We start from the raw sequence: 19,519 nt of genomic DNA, 5'->3' as shown, positions 1-19,519 counted from the left end.
AAATTTTGTTCCCCTGTTCTAGTCTCCTCCACAAGAGAAAACATCCTCTGGTATTTACCATGTCACGTTTCCTCGGGATCTTATGTTTCAATAAGAGCACCTCTCATTCTTCTAAACTTCAATGGGTATAGGCCCAATCTGTTCAACCTTGCTTCATAAGAGAAGCTCTTCATCCCAGGAATGAATCAAGTTAACCTATTCTCAATTCCTTCTTATGCATTTATAACTTTTTTCAAATAAGGGACCAAAACTGTACATATACTCTAGATGTGCTCACACCAATGCCTTGCACAGTTGCAGTAAAGCCTCCTTATTTTTATATTCCATTCCCCTTGCAGTAAACAACAACATTCCATTGGCCTTCCTAATCACTTGCTGTAGCTGTATACTAACATTTTGTGATTCATGTACCAGGACATCCAGATCCCTCTGTAATACTGGGCAGGATCTTTAGGTCAGCAAAGGCGGGGGGGGGGGCACTCGCCGACATGCAAAATGATGTTTTCAGGTCAACGGGGGTGCAACCAAATCAGCTGTGCACCCGCCGACCTGTCAACAGTCTATTGAGGCCACTGATAAAGTACTTAATGGATTTGCCCGTCCAACCTTAAGGTTGGCGGGGAGGCCGGAAGCCCTGACTGGCTTAAGAAAAGCATGAAACCTCATCCACGGGCGGGATGAGGTTTCATGAGGGTTTTTAATATTTAATAAAGGTTTCACTGAAAGTGATGGACATGTCCCAACTCATGTGACACTGTCACATGAGTTGGGACATGTCAGGGAAATGTTGTTTTTGTCTCTAACATTTTTAAATTTGGAGCCAATCTCCCTGAGGGCAGCACTGAGCCTCAGGGAGATCAGTGCGCTCTTTTGCACACGCGCCAATCACCTGCCCGCCCCCGCTTCTGCACATCCCCCCCCCCGGACAGGGGAAGAATTCTTCCCACCGAGTTCTACAATCTCTCTCTATTTAAATAGTTTGCTGCTTTTCTATTGTTTCTGCTAAAGTGGACTAGCTCACAGTTTCCCACATTATGCTCCATCTGTCAAAATGTTTGCCCGCTCACTGGACCGATCCATACCACATCGTACACTCTCTACCTCCTCTTGATAACTTACTTAATCACCTGTCTTAGTGTCATCAGCAACTTTAGCTACCATACATTGTCCATTTTTCCCACCCACTTAACCAATCTATATCCCTTCTAATGAAGATGTTCGGGAATGGCAGGCCATGATTTCAAACTGAGACAAGCATTGACCTGGAACTCCTGGACACTGGGAACTAAATTATGTTCTGGGATATTTGCAGTGGTCTTATGTTCTTATGAAATGTGATTACCACCAATCCCACAACTCCAATGAGCTCTCCAGCTAGTTCAGTTCACGACACCTGTTACTTCCCATGGAACCACCATCGGAAACATCTTCAACACAACCTAGCAAGGACGGTGGCCTGACTCAGGACCCCATTTCAGTAAGTAAACTATCATTTCTTTGAACAGTTAGTCACCCAAGATTCTTCTCAAACTTACTTTGGAGGACTACTTTAAATGAAAAGAATGTCTCGGTTTTACTTCTCCTTCATTGGGGTGGCCATACTGTTACAAGTGTGAAGTTTATATGATATTGGGCTGAGCCTGCTGAGGAGTGGCAATCACCGTCAGATTGCCACTCCACTCCTATTGTTAAACACAGCACCAGAGCTCCACATTTCTGGCCTGAACTTACAAAGCATGGTTCTCCAGAAACATGGAGCATATCTGATCTGGCTTCTTCATAAGGCAGGGTTGTTGGGGGAAGCAAAGCCACACCCCCTTTTAAAGCACCAGCTGCCCAATTTTACCAAGTATTCCTTCACCAACATTGAAGAGCTTTGGGACGTTTAAATAGCTTTTCAGTGTGTTAATGAATGAGTGTGAATGAGGTGGTGAGGTCTGTTCGGAGGAGGGGGAGGGGCGCAGAGTCCGGGATTGTCAGTGGGGACTCAGGGGAGGGGCGGGGTCAGTTGTAGAGTTACCCAGGAGTTAGATATGTTTTTTTCCCCCTGCCTAACATTTCCTGGGTAACTACCAGTTAAGTGAGTCGGAACCCTCTGAAGTCTCCAACTTCAAATCTGAGTTGGAGACTTTTGCAGAGGGCTCCAGGTGCAGAGGAATTGCCCACCAAAGTTGAAAGTTCCCAGACAATTCCCGCGGAGTCCTTGCATTGGGACTGCCGAGGGGTCCCCCAGTGCATCTTCCAGGGTACGATCATCAGGAGAAAGGGAGATCTGGGCCATTATGCTTTTGGACTAAAACAAAAATAAAAATACCTGGAAAAACTCAGTAGGTCTGACAGGAGAGGAACACAGTTAACGTTTTAAGTCTGTATGACTCTTCAACAGAACTAAGGAAAAATAGAAGAGAGGTGAAATATAAGCTGATAAGCTGGTTTAAGGGGGGAGGGTGAAGCAGCTGTGGGGTGATGAAGTACTGGAGTCCTGCAATGTCCCACTCTGGCTGGGTTGGCAGGGATGCAATAGGAATTCAGGTGCAGGCTGGACTAATCAATGCTCTTCTCTCCTTATCAGGAAGACTGCGCGCAATGTGTCATAACAAATGTGGACTGGCAGACAGCGGCCCAGTTGGCCATCCTTACGCCTTTCGAACAGCAGGCCATGGACCTTGAGAGGCGTCATGCCCCCAGGTCCACCGATGGCAGTGAAACTGGGGTACCACGAGGAGGTACGTTTGGCAAGCGCTCAGGTCACTGTGTCACAGAAGCCACGGCACTGCTGAATGCTCCATGATTGAACTTAGCAACATGGGTTTACCCTCGATTACTGAAGGATGAGCACATAATGATCGGGGGGAACGGCATGCAAGTTGACAATGTCTGCACTGTAGTTAGTCAAATGTCCTTTTTCTTCCTTTCAGCATCACCGAAGCACGGCCGGGAGGAGGAGACAGAGGGCCCACCTCTCACCCCTGAAATCCCCGAGCAAATGCACTCTCCAGCATGTCACCAGCTCAGTCAGGCAGGCACCAGCACAGATACTAGCACCTCGGTGAGAATTAGATCTTCGGCTAGTGTCCCAGGGCACGGCGGTGAGGGCACTTCACACTCGCTTGAGGTGCGGGCAGGGACAGAGAGTGCCCAGGGCACCAGCAGACGGGGGGACTGCTGGGGACCAGGTACTTGATCAGTTGGTGGCTGATGATGTGCCTCTGGAGTGAAACGTAAGACACTGAACACTGCAAATGCAGCAGGATATGCGGGACAATCTGGCGGAGATACATGAGGCTCTGCGTGGCATGCTGCCCGTGCTGGAGGAGTCCATGCGGAGCATCACCGATGCAATGAGCCTCATGGCTGAGCACCATGCTTCCTCCATGGAGACAATGGCGACTCTCGTGGATAGGCACCTCCAGGACCTTAGGGCCTTCTGGGGTTGTGTTCGGACCTGCAAGTCCTCACAGCGGCATTGGCCACACCTGATCAGTGCCAGTGTGGAGATAGTCTGGCCACCAAGTATCCCAGCTTGGTGGCCATCCATCAACGGTGAGCAGGGAGGTCCAAAGCAACCTCACGTCAACACAGCAGCCGCCTGTCTTCTCTGCGGGCTCCTCTCAGGGCACTCCGGATGAGGGCGGTGGCTCCTCAGGCCCCTGCCAGTGACCGTGGCATCCGATAAGGGTGTGATGATTGGGGAGAAGCCAGCTGTGGAGCTGGCCACTCCCTCCCAGTGGGGCCATCAAATGATCCGCGGGCCAGAGTACATCCGCCATGGTCATCGAGGCCTACAGGATAGCAGTGAATATGGACTCCTGGTCTCCTCCCCCTTCTGGCCCTCCCTTCCTCCTCAGAGGAGGTTCCTCCAGTGGAGAGCACAACTCCCATTCCCAGGCTACGGGAAGGCTTCCTGAAAGCTGCAGGCCCCAGAAATGATTTCTACTGTAGAGTCCTGGCCAAGCTTTTACTCCTGTCCTAGCGGCTGGTATGAGTTTTGAAGTCTTCCTGCTCACTCAGGCAAGTAAAAGTTACTTTCACACTTAAATCCCTCAAACATCACATTCGCGACCCCACTCACCCCTGTTATCCCACCCATGGATGAGGTTTATACAAATGTCTCCTGCCTGCCTGTTGTGCCTGTGCGACACCCTGAAGATCACACGGGCTGCAAAAAATCGAGATAAATTGATGCCTTAAGGGCCTTAACTGGTCTGTTAATTGATGGTGGGCATGCATCCGAACTTATAGCGCACCCACCTTCCCAAATATCACAATGACGTTGGGACGATCGCCCAATGTCACTGCGCGTCATTTTACCTGTGGGAATGCAGGGCCTGCCTCCACTCGCCAATGGGAAAATTCTGGCCGAGGAGTCGCGAATGGTGTTGAACATTGTGAAATCATCAGGGAACATCCTCACTTCTGGCCTTATGATAGAAGGAAGGTCATTGATGAAGCAGCTAATGATGGTTAGGCTGAGGACACGACCATGAGGAACAACTGCAGTGATGTCCTGGAGCTGAGGTGATTAACCTCCAGCAACCACAACCATCTTCCTTTATGCTAGGTATGAATCCAACCAGTGGAGTTTTCCCCTTGATTCCTATTGACTCCAGTTTTGCTAGGGCTCCTTGATGCCACACTTAGTCAAATGTTGCTTGATGTCAAGGGAGTCACTCTCACCTCATCTCGGGAGTTCAGCTCTTTTGTCTATGTTTGAACCAAGGCTGTAATGAGGTCAGCAGCTGAGTGGCCCTGGCGGAATCCAAACTGGGCGTTAGTGAGGTTGTTGCTAAGCAAGTGTTGCTTGATAGCACTGTAGATGACCCCTTCCATCACTTTACTGATGAGGCGCTCATTGGACAGGTTGGATTTGTCCTGCATTTTGTATACAGGACATACCTGGGAAATTTTCCACATAGCCGGGTGGATGCCAGTGTTGTGGCTGTACTGGAACAGCTTGGCTAGGGGCGTGGCAAGCTCTGGAGCACAAGTCTTCAGTACTATTGCCAGATTATTGTCAGGGCCTGGAGCTTTTGCGCTATCTAATGCCTTCAGCCATTTCTTGATATCACGTGGAGTGATTCGAATTGGTTGGAGACTGGTATCTGTGATGCCGGGGACCTCAGGAGGAGGCCGGGATGGATCTTCCATTTGGCACTTCTGGCTGAAGGTTGTTGCAAATGCTTTAGCCTTATCTTTTGCATTGATGTGCTGGGCTCCTCCATCATTGAGGATGGGGATAATTATGCAGCCTCCTCCTCCAGCGAGTTGTTTATTTAGCCACCACCATTCACGACTGGATGTGGCAGGATTGCAGAGCTTAGGTCTGACCTGTTGGTTGTGGGGTCACTTAGCTTTGTCTATCACCTGCTGCTTATGCTGTTTGGCACGCAAGTAATCCTGTGTTATAGCTTCACGAGGCTGATACCTCATTTTTATGTATGCCTGGTGCTGCTCCGGGCATGCCCTCCTGCACTCTTCACTGAACCAGGGTTAATCCCCTCCTTGGCTTGATGGTAATGGTAGAGTAGGGGATATGCCAGGCCATGAGGTTACAGATTATGTTTGAGTACTATTCTGCTGCTGCTGATGGCCCACAGTGCCTCATGGATGCTCAGTCTTGAGTTGCTAGATCTGTTCGAAATCAATCCCATTTAGCACAGTTTAGTGCCACAACACAATTAAGGCAGGACTTCATCTCTACAATAACTGTGCAGTGGTCACTCCTAACGATACTATCATGGACAGATGCATCTGCGGCAGGCAGATTGGTGAGGAAGAAGTGAAGTATGTTTTTCCTTCTTGTTGGTTCCCTCACCATCTACCGCAAACCCAGTCTAGCAGTTATGTCCTTTAGGACTCAGCCAGCAGTAGTGCTACCGAGCTACTCTTGGCGATGGATATGCTCCACCCAGAGTACATTCTGTGCCCTTGCAACCCTCAGTGCTTCCTTCAAGTGGTGTTCAACATGGAGGACTACTGATTCATCAGCTAAGGAGGTGGGGTCAGTAGGAGGTTTCCTAGCCCATGTTTGATCTTATGCCTTAAGAGTTCATGGGGTCCGGAGTCAATATTGAGGACTCCCAGGGCAACTCACACCCGACTGTATACCACTGTGCTGCCACCTCTGCTGGGGTCCCAGGTATGGTGATGTCTGGGACACTATCTCTAAGGTATGATTCCGTGAGAATGACTATATCAGGCTTTTAAGTAAGACTCGTCTGTGAGACAGCTCTCTGAATTTTGACACTATTCCCCAGACATTAGGGTTGACAGGGCTGAATTTGCCGTTGCCTTTTCCGGTGCTTAGGTCATTGCTGGTGGTCCTTCTGGTTTCATCCCTCTTTAGTGACTTTGTAGCGGTTTGATCAAACTGAGTGCTTGCTAGGCCATTTCAGAGGGCATTTAAGAGTCAACCACATTGCTGTGGGTCTGAAGTCACATGTAGGCCAGACCAGGTCAGGACAGCAGATATACTTCCCTTAAAAGGACATTAACGAGCCAGATGGATCTTCACAACAAACAGCAACAGTTTCATGGTCATCATTAAACTTCTAATTCCAGATTTCTATTGAATTTGATGGCGGGATTCAAGCCTGGGACTCCAGAGCATTACCTTGCGTCTCTGGATTACTAATCCAGCAACAATACCACTACGCCATCACCTCCTCATCTTCCGTTGCTATAGAGGGGAGGGTAAAGGAAGCCATTTGGAGATTAGATCACAGATTGCCCTATAAGTCCAGAGATTTCATACGGGGGGTGGGGGGGAGAAAGAGTTTCAGATTTGGTCTTGAGTGACCTACAGCTGACTAGGAGGGGGTAGAGCATGAAGACAAGAGGCCTGCATCTTAAGCAGAGAAAATGCTGATTCTATCATTCACCAAGCAGAATTCGTTTAAAAGCCTAGTTTGTGCGGAGTTAAAACATGGCTGGAGGCTTTGCCTAGCTTAAGCTAGAGGGAGAATCCCCAGGGAACACTTTCATGGTGAAAAATGGTATTGGGAAAGGGAAAAAAACAGAAGTAAACACTTAGGAGGTGTTAAATACTTTGAATTGGTTCCAGGAGAACAGAATGTCCACTTATGAGATTGAGTAAATTAACAAACTTGGGGTTTTCAGGTGTCAGTAAAAAGTAGAAAGGGGCAACTTGGTTAAAGTTGAATATGGAAAACAAATAGTGTTTAATTAATAATGTTTTGTCTTTGGTCATTGATATGGTAAAAGTTCTTTTAAAGCTAATAATTGGGAGTTCAAATTTCACTTTAAACTTTTACCGCTCTCTACAGAAATCATAAAATACTTTGCCAGAGTTAAAAGGAGGGAAAAGATATTTGATTTTTAGGTTTGTGCTGTTAAAATCAACCCATTTTTAGTGATGGTTGCAGCTGTGTAGATCTTCTTTGTACCCAATGATGTTAATATTTTCAATAATAGATAAAATAGGAGCTAGAACAAGAGTAGGGAAGAACAAAATATCAAGGTATCAAGAGCCAAACTGTTATGCGCTTTTGTAAAAGATTAAGATCTGCCAAGATTAAGATGAATCAAAAATCCATTAATATACTGGGATATAACTATAGTTAATACTTTTAAAAGCAGACACACAGGCTATTAAAATGACCACTGAAAACCATGTGAACTTTGGTATTTTAAGCGCCTGGCAGTCCTAAGGCTCAAGCAAATACCTAATTAAATATGGACATTCATAGTCATCTGCAAATTCACACATCCCTTTGTTTAAGGATGGATCACACAAATGGGCTTTAGAACTCCAGTTGACCTGACCCTAAGTTTCAACGTCCCCTTTAGTCCAGAGTGAAACAATGTGTGTAAGAAGAACCTGAATAGATCCTATCAACCTTCCATTGTATGATGATAGTTTCCCTCAACCAAACTAATCTGGGTGAATCTCAAGGTGTCACAACAACACAGAATTGGAATCAGCATACACACCTTTTGTTTGGGGAAAAAGACTTTGAATTTGTGGAAGTCACATGATGAGGGGACCATTTTGTTTTCTGCTTCTAAAACCAGCATGAAGTTGCTTGTAGATAGATAATTCCACTGAAAGCTATCAAACTAGCTTCAAGTCACCCAAGCAGCCAACATAGTAAACAGTAATACCCTTGATAGTGGGAAATCCTACCAGGGAGATGGATTCCCCAAACTGTTCCAGTTAAAGTTAGCCTAGGAACCAACCTCCCAGAAGCTCAACTCTAAGAAACCTCAAAGCCTGCTGAGAATCCTGTTTTATAAGGCCTTCATTTCAACTTCATCCAAGGAACGACAGGCCTGCCACGAAAGAGACTGAGATACTAAAGCTTTATGAGTATATTACCCTCATCCATATCTAACCTGTGTGTTTGAGAGATGAGTATGTGAAACGTTGCATCAAATTCAAAACTTTTGTTTTGGATTTCCAGCATCCGCAGTTTTTTTGTTTTTACCTGTTGCATCAAATTCAGTGTGTGAGGTAAGAAATAACCTTTTTGAAACTCACAAAAAGCTTGCTTCTGGAATTATTTAAATGGGGCACCCACGCTGACATTAAGAAAACAAACACCTCTTAAATAACACACTGAACACAAGCAGTAATTGGAAACACAAATTCTGCCCATAACGTTATAATGATGCCTTGTACCTAAGGAAATAATAGAACATAGATATTTGAATTTGAATGAAAGTGTGTAATGTTAGGTTGTTTAAGAACATGAATTTATATATTACATCACATTTAAGGGAATTCAAAGAATATTTTCACTTATATAGCAAAAGGTCACATCTCCAGATGTCCTAAAATGTTTTGCATCCAGTGAATTGCATTTTGAGGTATAGCAACTATTATTTAGGCAAAGAATAAAAACTATACATTTAGGCTTACACATTTTCTTTTCCCCATCCCCAAACCTCTTGTGCTTTTGACTGCACTGTGTACTCTCTAGATCATCAGCAAAAGATGTATAAAACTCAATTAGTTAATACATGTAAAAAAAGTGTATATGGACCCTTGTTTGTAACAGCTGCACTGTTAGGTGTCATGTTTTGTTATTAAGAGAGCACAAAACTGCATACCCTGAAACAATTACATTTACATTTCAAATTACCCTGTAGCTGAGCTCAGCCACACACAAATCAATAAAATTTTTCAGCATAAAAATGACTTACTGTTCTGGGTTCAAATGCAAATAGAGCTCTGTAAACTCTCACCTGACCTGAAAAACAAAGATAAACAGTGAATTCTAATTACTGATCATTTCTTTCCTAAAATTACATTTTATGCAGATTAAATCATCAGCTTAAAAAGATGGTCCGAGCCTACAATCAAGTTTTGCACAAATACAGAAACTTGGAATTTCTAAGGCCTTAGACGATCAGCAACAAAAAAGCTTCACTGAATAACCACTAACATTTTCTTCACCTTGATGACTATTTGTTTTCACACATTCGGATTGAATAGTAGAAGGGTATTGCCAAAAGCAGTTCCCCCTCCTCAGTGGCAACCGTGGAGAGGAGACTCTGGCGGTACAGCTCTTGAGACTTGCCAGCAAACATCATGGTGGAGGGAGGAGGGGGAAGGGTGGGGGTAGGACAATCAAAGACTTCCACAGCACATTAAGTGAAAAAAAACTAGAGTACACATAACTAATTCAATGACTATACACAATATTTAATGAAAATATAAATAGCTATGGTAGGATCATGGGAAGATGGTATTTGGTATGCACAAAGTGGACCTGTCTGGACATGGGTACCATGTAAGGTCAATACACATGTACTTAGTACACAAAGGTTGCATTCCTCAAACAGCAAACTGCACAGCTCGAGAGGCAACTGGACACACTCCGAAGCATTTAGCAAGAAATATTTCTGGAGCAGGCATTTCTGCATGTGACCACCCCACAAGATACAACCCATTGTAAATTCAATTGCACAGTACTTACAAGAGAATTGCATCGATATATTTCGGTTTCTTGACATGATTATGTACATGGTGGGAGCAACGTGGTTCAAAGGGCTGAGGCAATTTGTATGGTGCAATGGTTAAGTCAACTGGATTCATTGCCCTGTTTGATCAATGGACGCATAGCTGTTCAGAAGAGAAGTGTAGGGGATTATGGGAAGAGAGGTTCTAAAGGTCCTGGACTGCTTGGCATTTTCTAATTCTGGCTGGTATACAGCCCAGATGTGCATCAGTCTCAACTTTTGCAAGGAAAGCTGTACTTCACCAAAGCAGGATGCATCTTCATATAATGACAGGTACACTTGTTTATTTGTTGCAAGGTGGGCCTTGCTATCTAGGTGAATAGGCCCAAAAAACTGGGCCTTCATGATAGGTCATGGTTCTTATGGTATCCTGAATTGTCATCTCCTCCTCCTTCGGGTACCATATGCTAAGAGGGTGTGGCAACCATGGGCTTCCATAGGATTAGTCCATGATTATGCTTGGCAAGTACTGCAGTGGTCTGCCATTGCCTACTACAATTCTCCCACTCTTTGCTGCCTGCCATCAGGCATTTTGGAAGGACTTACAGGCTCTTAATCAACCTTTTTGGCCCTGTTATGCATGCACCTTCAGTGGCCATCAAGTCCTGAAGTGGGACTTGAACCCAGAGCTTCTGGTCCAAAGGTAGAGATGCTACCACTCTGCCACAAGACCTCCCTGAATTGTTATCTAGAACAGTTAAATGCAGAGGCATGCTAGCAAGATGCATTGGAGGATGTACAGTTGGCCACCAGCCTCTTCAGCAGTCGGTTGGTGCGAAGGGATAACATTTGCAGAACTCACTGCACTTCAAAAGTAATCCATCAATTGAAAGGCACTGTGATAGCCTATGGATGTGATAAGCCATTATACAAATGCAAATTATTTTTTCCATGTGGGTGCAATACATACAATGCATGAACTTGATTGGCCTTTGCACATTTTGCATGTGGTGACTATGAGGGTGTTTCCATCTCTCAATATTCTTCCTCTCTTACTGATGAATAATATTTCTGCCCTTTCTTTGAGCAGAGGTCAGCATGCACAATTCTCAATGTTTTCGTGTAATTTGTTCATACAAACATATGAAATAGGAGAAGTAGGCCATTTGGCCCCTTGAGCCTGCTCCACCAATAAGATCATGGCTGCTTTGTATGTGCTTCGAGTTCCACATTCCCATCTACCCCCAATAATCTTTGATTCCCTTGCCTAATAAGAATCTATCTACCGCTGTCTTAAAAATATTCAGTGGCCTCATCGCCTTCTGAGGCAAAGTTCCAAAGTCGCACAACCCTCAGAAAAGATTTTGCCTCATCTCTGTCCTATAATGACAACCTCTAATTTTAAAACAGTATCCCCTAGTTCACCAACAAGAGGAAACATCTTTTCCATGCCCACCTTGTATATAAAATCCTGAACGGTCTTGACTTCAATCAAATCACCCCCTCCACTCTTCTAAATTCCAGTGGAAGCAAACCCGGTCTGTCTAACCTATCCTCATAAGACAACCTACTCATTCCAGGTATCAATCTAGTAAACCTCCTCTGAACTGCCCCCAATGCATTTACATCCTTCCTTAAACAAGGAGACCAAAACTGCACACAATATTTGAGATGTGGTCTCACCAATGCCCTGTATAACTGAAGCAGAACATCCTTACTTTTATGCTCTCACCAAACTCCAAGTCTTCACTCAGTTTCCTTAGCTGCACTCCATTTACCTTGGCTGTACTAAAGAACCCTGAATTTATAGTAAACTGAACTGGGGCTACAGTAACCAGGTTCAACCAGCTAGCTAATTAACTACTCAGCTCCTACAGCTGAGACTTTACCCTGTCTAAACTGCAAGAAAAAAAAAGAACTCAGCCTACTTACACAGTACTATCCAGTTACTGCTGATTACAGTATATTATAGATTAGATTTTTAAGCGCAAAATTTAAGAACAAAATTAACACTTAAAATTCCCACTATCACCAAACTCCAAGTCTTCACCCACATTTCCTCAGCTGCAGTTTCTTTTCCCCCATATGAGATTAATTTCCTTTTTTATTGCGCTCATCAATATTAACTTATTAAAAAAGAAATACAGCGTCTGAAATTAGAGACAAACACAGTTCACGCAATCTGTAACAAGAGGTATACCTAGCCAGAATTTGATCAGACAGCTACAACTTGTATTTAGATAAAACCTCCTATTTCACCTGAAGCACGATAAAACAAAATTTGACACTGAACCACATAAGGAGATATTGGGGCAGACGACCAATCACTTGGTCAAGGAGGTAGGTTTAAAGGAACATCTTAAAGGAGGAAGGCAAGGAAGAGAGGAAGATCGTTTTAAGGAGGGAATTCCAGATAGCTAAAGGCATGGCTACTAATGGGGAGCAGTTATGTTTAGGGATACTCAAAAGGCCAGAATTAGATGAACTCAGGGAGGGTTGGGGGTTGGAGGAGATTACAGACTCAGGGAGGAACTTGAAAACAGATGTGAATTTTAAAATTGTCACCTCAGAAGGCAACGAGCTTGATACACTTGGCTTTTGATGTTTTTGTTTACAATTTTGTTCTCTTATAGTCCAGTTTGAACAATTGTAAGGAAGTATTAAATTGCTCAGTATCAAAATTACTGTCAAAGGAAGTAAAAGTTTTTTTTAAGCTGCATCTATTGTTTTGCAAATGCTTTGCAATATGTCAGAGCACATTACATATGGGCATTTTACTTTGCATTCATAGCATACATTATATCTGGCAGACTGGCAAACAAAAAAGTCATGTGGTGTTGGGATACCTTGAGAGTGCGTCACATCCTTTAAAATTCTCTCTGTATCTTCCTCCTTTCCCTCTCCATAAATGAGGTGGTTCAAAAAAGACATTATTCGATGGATACTGTGCTTCTAGTAATACCCATTTTCCTTCAGACATGCTGTTCTACTTCAATGCTATTGCTCATATTGATTGCAATTAAGAACGCCAAAAATATAGTAGTATTTAATAACCCCAGTACGTATTTTTCCCCCCAATTAGACGATTTCCATAAACACTTTAACGAAAATAGTTGAGTTGGAGTGGATGTCAGGATAAGGGACTCCCAGGCTATTAGAAGAAATCTCAGTTGCACAGGTTAGGGTCTGAGCACACAGATCATTGAAATGTAGTGGTCAGGTACAAAATATAATCCTAATAGCTGACAGGATATTAGCCTTTAAAACTAGAAGGCTAGTAGTGTCAGCGTATAAGTTAACCTTTGAAGCATCGAAAAATCCCTGCAAAAATAGAGATGGACTTATATGTCGGGTGTAAAAAAAAGTGAATCGTCAGCCTGGGTGTGGGTGACGACCATCTTTTTCATTCGCCATGTAGGGTCTACTCTATGAGGGTGTATCTTAAATTCTCATGCATCTTCAAAATACAGCCTGTATCACTTGCTTGATTCCTTGCACCCAGTTATAAGGTACCAGTAAGTAAAACATATGTGCGTGGGGTAAACAATTGAGCTTGACCATTAATGCAAGTACAGCATGTCATGGCTGAAAAGAGGGGTCGACTTATACTCCGAGTATATGCAAAAACATGATTTCTGGAGCTGGAAAAAAATGGAGTGGCTTTACAAAATCGACATCATGATCTACGGTAGAAAGTTAAGGGGTGTTTTGGCTGGTTGACTTTCTAAGATTTTGAAAAGAGTTGATACAATTAGGGAGAGAAACTGCTTCCTCTGTTTAGTAACACTAAGACAAGGGAACATAACCTTAAAATCAGACCAAGGCCATTTGGGAAAGATGTTAGGCAACACACCTTTTCTGTGAAGGGTGGAAGAAGTGTGGAACTCTCTCCCACAAAAAAGCTAACTGAATTAATTGTTTTAAAATTGAGATTGATAGTTAATACAGACTCTTTCGTTTGAGATAATAGTGTCCCATTATTATCAATTTCACTGCCTAAAACAATAGTTAACAGAAAGTAATCATAGACTGGGTTTCGCTTACAGGGACTACAAAGAATAACACTTCCTCCGAGTTATGCTAGAAAAAGGAGGAAAACAAAATAAATGCAGTTATTGGTCACATTATATCCCCACTCCCATCCCCCAAGCAAAATTGTTGTTGTTAGGAAATTACTCTTTGAAAGAGTAACTAAGATTTCAAAATGCAAGCTAGTTATTCAAGCCCCATTGTCAAGGTGACAACTCGAATTCATTAACAGTGCTGACATAACAAATTTTCATTATGAATTTTCATTATGAATTTTCATGAGTCATTTACAGTTTCCCAGGTACTCCCCTACCAATTCCAAGTCCATGCTGAAGTAGCTCCACATTCATCACAAAGGGTAATTGCCAGTAGAATGAAACCTAGCCCATGTATGGACTAAACTCAATATTCTGGTTCTATATTACAAAAACGAAAACTGCGTACAGCCAGTCAAAGCGGGCCCCTGGTGGCTATCATTGACACCAGCAGCATGCTGTTTAGGATGGTGATGGAGAGTCGGGAAAAAATATAAGACTTAATATTTGCACAACACTAATGATAAAAACACTGTCTTAGCCTTCAAATCTGGAAACCGTATCATCAGAACATCAGCACAACTTCCAGTGCAAACAGGGTTATGATATCATTTGACGCAGAAAAAGTTTGAAAGTTTTGCAATTCTTTAAAGTTGAAATAATATTAAATGCAGCAGATTTTGTTAAGGAAGAAAACAGTGACCATGGAGTGGAGTGACTACATTGGCGTACCTAACCAAGAAGGGAGATTATGTCAAACACCTTCAGCTCTTGATTTATAGCTGGGACCCAAGTGCTCTTTGATTTTGTGACTATGGAAATGGTCAAAGAATTCAAAGCCTAATTTAAAGCAGAATTTCTCCCCTACCATTTTCCTCCCCCTCTCCACACACAGCATCCTCACCCACCCTCCCTCCCTTCCCATCTCCGCAAACACCACCCCCCCCCCACCAAACACACACCAAATTGCCTTGCCAAACAGTTTTCTCAATTGTAAATTAATTGAAAGCATTGTCTGGTATGCCAACACATTGTTTTGATTCCCAGTTATATTAGGCAACATTATTCCAATACTTCCCAATATACAGTGTCATGAAAATGGACAATTTCATCAACTAACTATGGGCATATTGAGCTTTTTTTGGAAAGACCTGTGCTTTTTTAAAATAAATACAAGAAAAGACACTGCTCAAAAGATGGCTGATATTGTGAAGTTACCACTTTCTGAAAAATTCCTATGTGGATTATGCTGACAAACCTGTCCTGAGAGGACATGGAATTCACACCTGAATTGGTATCAAGGCCCACTTCAAATAGAGACACTTGTAAGCGAGGAATAGAAAATGCAAAAGGCTAGACTTTAATCTCCTGTGTTCGTGAAGACATCAGAAACGGCTTCCCCAGCCAGCTACATCTCATCAGACATCCAAAAACCCATCTCTCATTGATTTATATCTCAGAATGTGTCAAAAAGTTTGCGATGAAAGCAAAATGGACTTTGAATGCAAGATATGCCTATTTCCCCCTCCCGCGAATACACGGAGAAAATGAGTTAAAACTGATTGAAGACCAGCGTTTGGCAGTGACAGAAGCAAGAAGCAATCAGTCTTCAAAGTTACCCTGCAGAGACAAGCAGGTCCCCTCTCCCTTGCTGGAGGCAAGTGTGTTTTAGCAGAGACAGACAACAAGCAGGAAGAAACGGGACAGCATCTTCGGTCACCCCAGCAGAGACAAGCAGGTCATCTCTCCCTCTGGGAGCAAGCCAGCAAGTGTCTGCAGCAGACTGCAAAACTGAAAGTCTGGTCTACCGAAACTACCCAACAAATGGCCACAATGTACCACCAGCTACACCTCACAGACAAGCCAAAGACTTACTTGTATATTCCTTTTACCTTTTTTTGGACTCTTACCTTTCTTATTTTTGATTTGTGTGTCGTGTCTTTTATTACTTTTCCTCAGGTTTTAATCACAAACTTTGACCCAAGAAAACCTGATCTGATTGGCTCCTTATTAAAAAGTAAACACATTTGGATTGGGAAAAGAATCTTAAACAAACCTTTGTTGCAACCATCTGAGGGAGCTGAATAAAGAGGGAGCTAGCTCATCCCTCCTCACCCGGTTGTAACAACAGCTCCATATTCTGCAACACTCAATGCATTGGCTCATTCATGAAGAGAAGCCCTTGGGAAAGGAACCAGAAGTATATAAAGAACATCAATTTATATTGCATCTTTCGTGGCTTTGGCTGTAAAGTGCTTTGGGACGTCCCAGTGTGGGGTTTTGAAGTACAGTCATTGGTGTAATATTGGTACCCATTCAATTATACAACAACGTTTTCAATTTGCCACAGAGTGCACTGGTGCAGAGTGGAATCACTGCGAGTTTGGTGAGAAGGGAGATAAATTTTAAAGTTTAAGGGTTAATCTTTCATAAAATCTAGTACTGTCTGCTTGCAATTTAGCATTCTACTTAAATTTACTGTTTTAATTTTCTTAGAGGCTTGGGACGGGGCTAATTAAGCCCTCTCCTGGAGAGGTGAGATCAGCAAATTAAAGTAACTGGCCTAATCTGGTTCTGTAACTGCCTGATAGGAAAGTCATTTGAATCTCAATAATATGAATAAGAGAGGTTAAGGGGCAGAGAGGAGAAAAGGAGGTGCTCTTTTCTTTATCTTCTTTAGCCTGCAGGAGACCAGGAGTTGAAAAGCTAAATGAGAGGTGTGATTTTTGAACTCACCCAAGATTGACATCACAGGGGAAATAGAAATTCATCGAATTAGACCAGGGGCCAGTGTAAGAGGAGCTGTGGTCTTGGCAAATAAACTGGTGAATATTTCTGCTGTCCAATCTTTAAAGTAAAAAAGGTGACCACGTGTGCAGTAAGTGTCTCCAGTTGTAACTACTTGAAATCCATGTTTCAGAGCTGGAGCTGTGTCTGGAGTCACTATGGAATGTCCACAAGGCTGAGATCTTTGTGGATAGCACCTACAGTGAGGTGGTCACACTGCAGGTAAAAAGTACACAGGCAGAAAGAGAATGGGTGACTGACATACAGAGTAAAAGCACCAGGGAGGTAGTGCAGGAATCCCTGGGGTCCAAGTCCTCTCCAACAGAATTTCTGTTTTGGATACTGCCTGGAGAGATAGTTCCTCAGGGGAATGCAGCAAGGGCCAGGTCTGTGTTACGAGTGGCTCAGCTGCATGGAGGATGGAGGCAGCAAGAGCCAAGTCTGTGTTACCACAAGTGGCTCAGCTGCATGGAGGATGGAGGATGGAGGCAGCAAGGGCCAAGTCTGTGTTACCACGAGTGGCTCAGCTGCATAGAGGACAGTGGCGGGGAGTGGGGGGAAGAAGAGTAGGAGAGCGATAGTGATTAGAAATTCTATTGTAGGGGGAACAGATAAATGTTTCTGCAACTGCAGATGTGACGCCAGGATGGTATAGTGCCAGGGTCAAAGATGCCACTGAGTGGCTGCAGGACATTCAGAAGTGGGAGGGTGAACAGAGGTCATGGCCCATATCTGGACCAACAACATAGGTAAAGAGGGATGAAGTCCTGCAAGTAGCATATAGGGAGCTAGGAAATAAATTAATAAGCAGGACCTCAAAAGTAGCAATCTCAAGATTACTCCCAGTGCCACGTACTAGAAATCAGGAATAGGAGAATAGACCAGATGAATGTGTGGCTGGACAGATGGTGTAGGAGGGAGGGATTTAGACTCATGAGGCATTGGGACCAATTCTGGGGAAGATGAGACCTGTACAAGCTGGATGGGTTGCACCCCAGCAGGAACGGCACCTGGGGTATTTGCTAGTACTGTGGGAGAGGGTTTAAATTAGACTGGCAAGTGGGTGGGAACCTGAGTGAGGAGACATGAGGGAAACAAAGATAGAAATGAGAAAGTAAAAAGCAAAAGCGGAAGGCAGAGGAAACGAGGGCTAGTAGCAAGTAGGGCCATAGTACAAAAAAGTGTACTTAAAAGTCCAAAGACACTGTATCTGAATGCATGGAGCATTTGCAATAAGGTAGACAAATTTAACTGTGCAAATAAATGTAAACGGGTATGATATGGTTGGAGATATGACTGCAGGGTGACCAAGGCTGGGAACTGAATATCCAAGGGTATTTGATACTTAGGAAGGACAGGCAAAAAAGGAAAAGGAGGTGGGTTGGCATTGTTAGTTAAGTGTGAAATTAGTGCGATAGTGAGAGGGTGTTTTGGCTCAGAAAATCTGGATGTAGAATTCGTCTGGATGGAGCTAAGAAGCAACAAGGGGCAGAAAATATCAGGAGTTGTCTATGGGCCTCGAAACAATAGTGGCAAGGTAAGGGATAGCATTAAACAGGAAATTAAGAGAAGCATGTAACAAGGGTGCTACAGTGATCATGGGTGACTTTAATCTACACAGACTGGGCAAACCAAATTAGCAATAATACTGTGGCGGATAAATTGCTGCAGTGTGTCCAAGATGGTTACTTTTTAGACCAATATGTCAAGGAACCAACTAAGGAACAGGCTATCCTAGATTTGGTATTGTGCAATGCAAAGGGGTTAAATAATCTTGTTGTGTGGAGTCCTTTAAGCAAGAGTGACTGTACATGATATAATTCTTCATTAGGATGGAAAGTGAAGTAGTCCAATCTGAAAATAGGGTCTTAAATCTAAACAAAGGAAACTACAAAGGTGAGGAGTGAGTTGGCTATGATAGATTGGGGAAACTTCATTAAAAGGCAATGGTAATGTTGGCAATGGCTAATATTTAAGGAATAAATGCAAGCATTGCAACAGTTGTACATTCCTTTCTGGTGAAAAACGAAGGGAAAAGTGGCCCAACCAAGGCTAACAATAGAAATTAAAGGGTATTAGATCAAAAGAGGAGTCATATAAAGTTGCTAGAAAAAGAAGCAAGCCTGAGGATTGGGAGCAGTTTAAAATTCAGCAAAAGGAGGACAGAGGTTGATCAAGGGAGGGGAAAAAGTGGAGTATGAGACAACTTGTAAGGGTCATAAAGGCAGACTGTAAAAGCTTCTACAAGCATGTAAAAAGACAAATGTAGGTCCCTTACATTCTGCAATGGGAGAATTTATAACAAGGAAATGGCAGAGCGTTTAAACAAATATTTTAGTTCCGTCTTCTTGGGAGAAGAGATGAAACTTCCAAGAAATTCTAGGCAACCAAGGGTCTAATGAGGAGGAGAAATTGAAGGAAATAAGTATTACTGAAAAAAAAAAATAGTGCTGGAGAAAATAACGAGACTGAAAGCTGATAAATCCCCAGGGCCTGATAATCTACATCCCAGGGTACTAAAGGAGGTGGCCATGGAAATAACGTTGCGTTGGCTGTCATCTTCCCAAATTCTATAGATTCTGGAATAGTCCCAGCAGATTGGAAGGTGTCAAATGTAACCCCACTATTTTAAAAAAAAGGGAGGGAGAAAGTAGTGAATTAGAAATCAGTTAGCCTAACATTAGTAGGGGAAATGCTAGTCTAAGGATGTGATAACAGCACACTTCCAGAATTAGATAAAATCA

At 43.3% G+C, this 19,519-nt stretch overlaps 1 protein-coding gene across 2 annotated transcripts in view; it reads right to left on the bottom strand.

Annotated features, from left to right (window-relative positions):
• The window catches only part of ostf1 (osteoclast stimulating factor 1), a 103,576-nt gene that overhangs the window by 69,909 nt on the left and 14,148 nt on the right, over window positions 1–19,519 (bottom strand). For both annotated transcript variants that reach the window (XM_041186492.1, XM_041186491.1), the window contains exon 2: window positions 9,166–9,212. In XM_041186492.1, the coding sequence (XP_041042426.1) occupies window positions 9,166–9,212 (47 nt within the window). The remainder of the gene's footprint in view (window positions 1–9,165; window positions 9,213–19,519) is intronic.

Source organism: Carcharodon carcharias, chromosome 4, assembly GCF_017639515.1.
Source record: "Carcharodon carcharias isolate sCarCar2 chromosome 4, sCarCar2.pri, whole genome shotgun sequence".
NCBI lineage: Eukaryota > Metazoa > Chordata > Chondrichthyes > Lamniformes > Lamnidae > Carcharodon > Carcharodon carcharias.
This window is presented reverse-complemented; position numbering and strand designations above follow the sequence as displayed.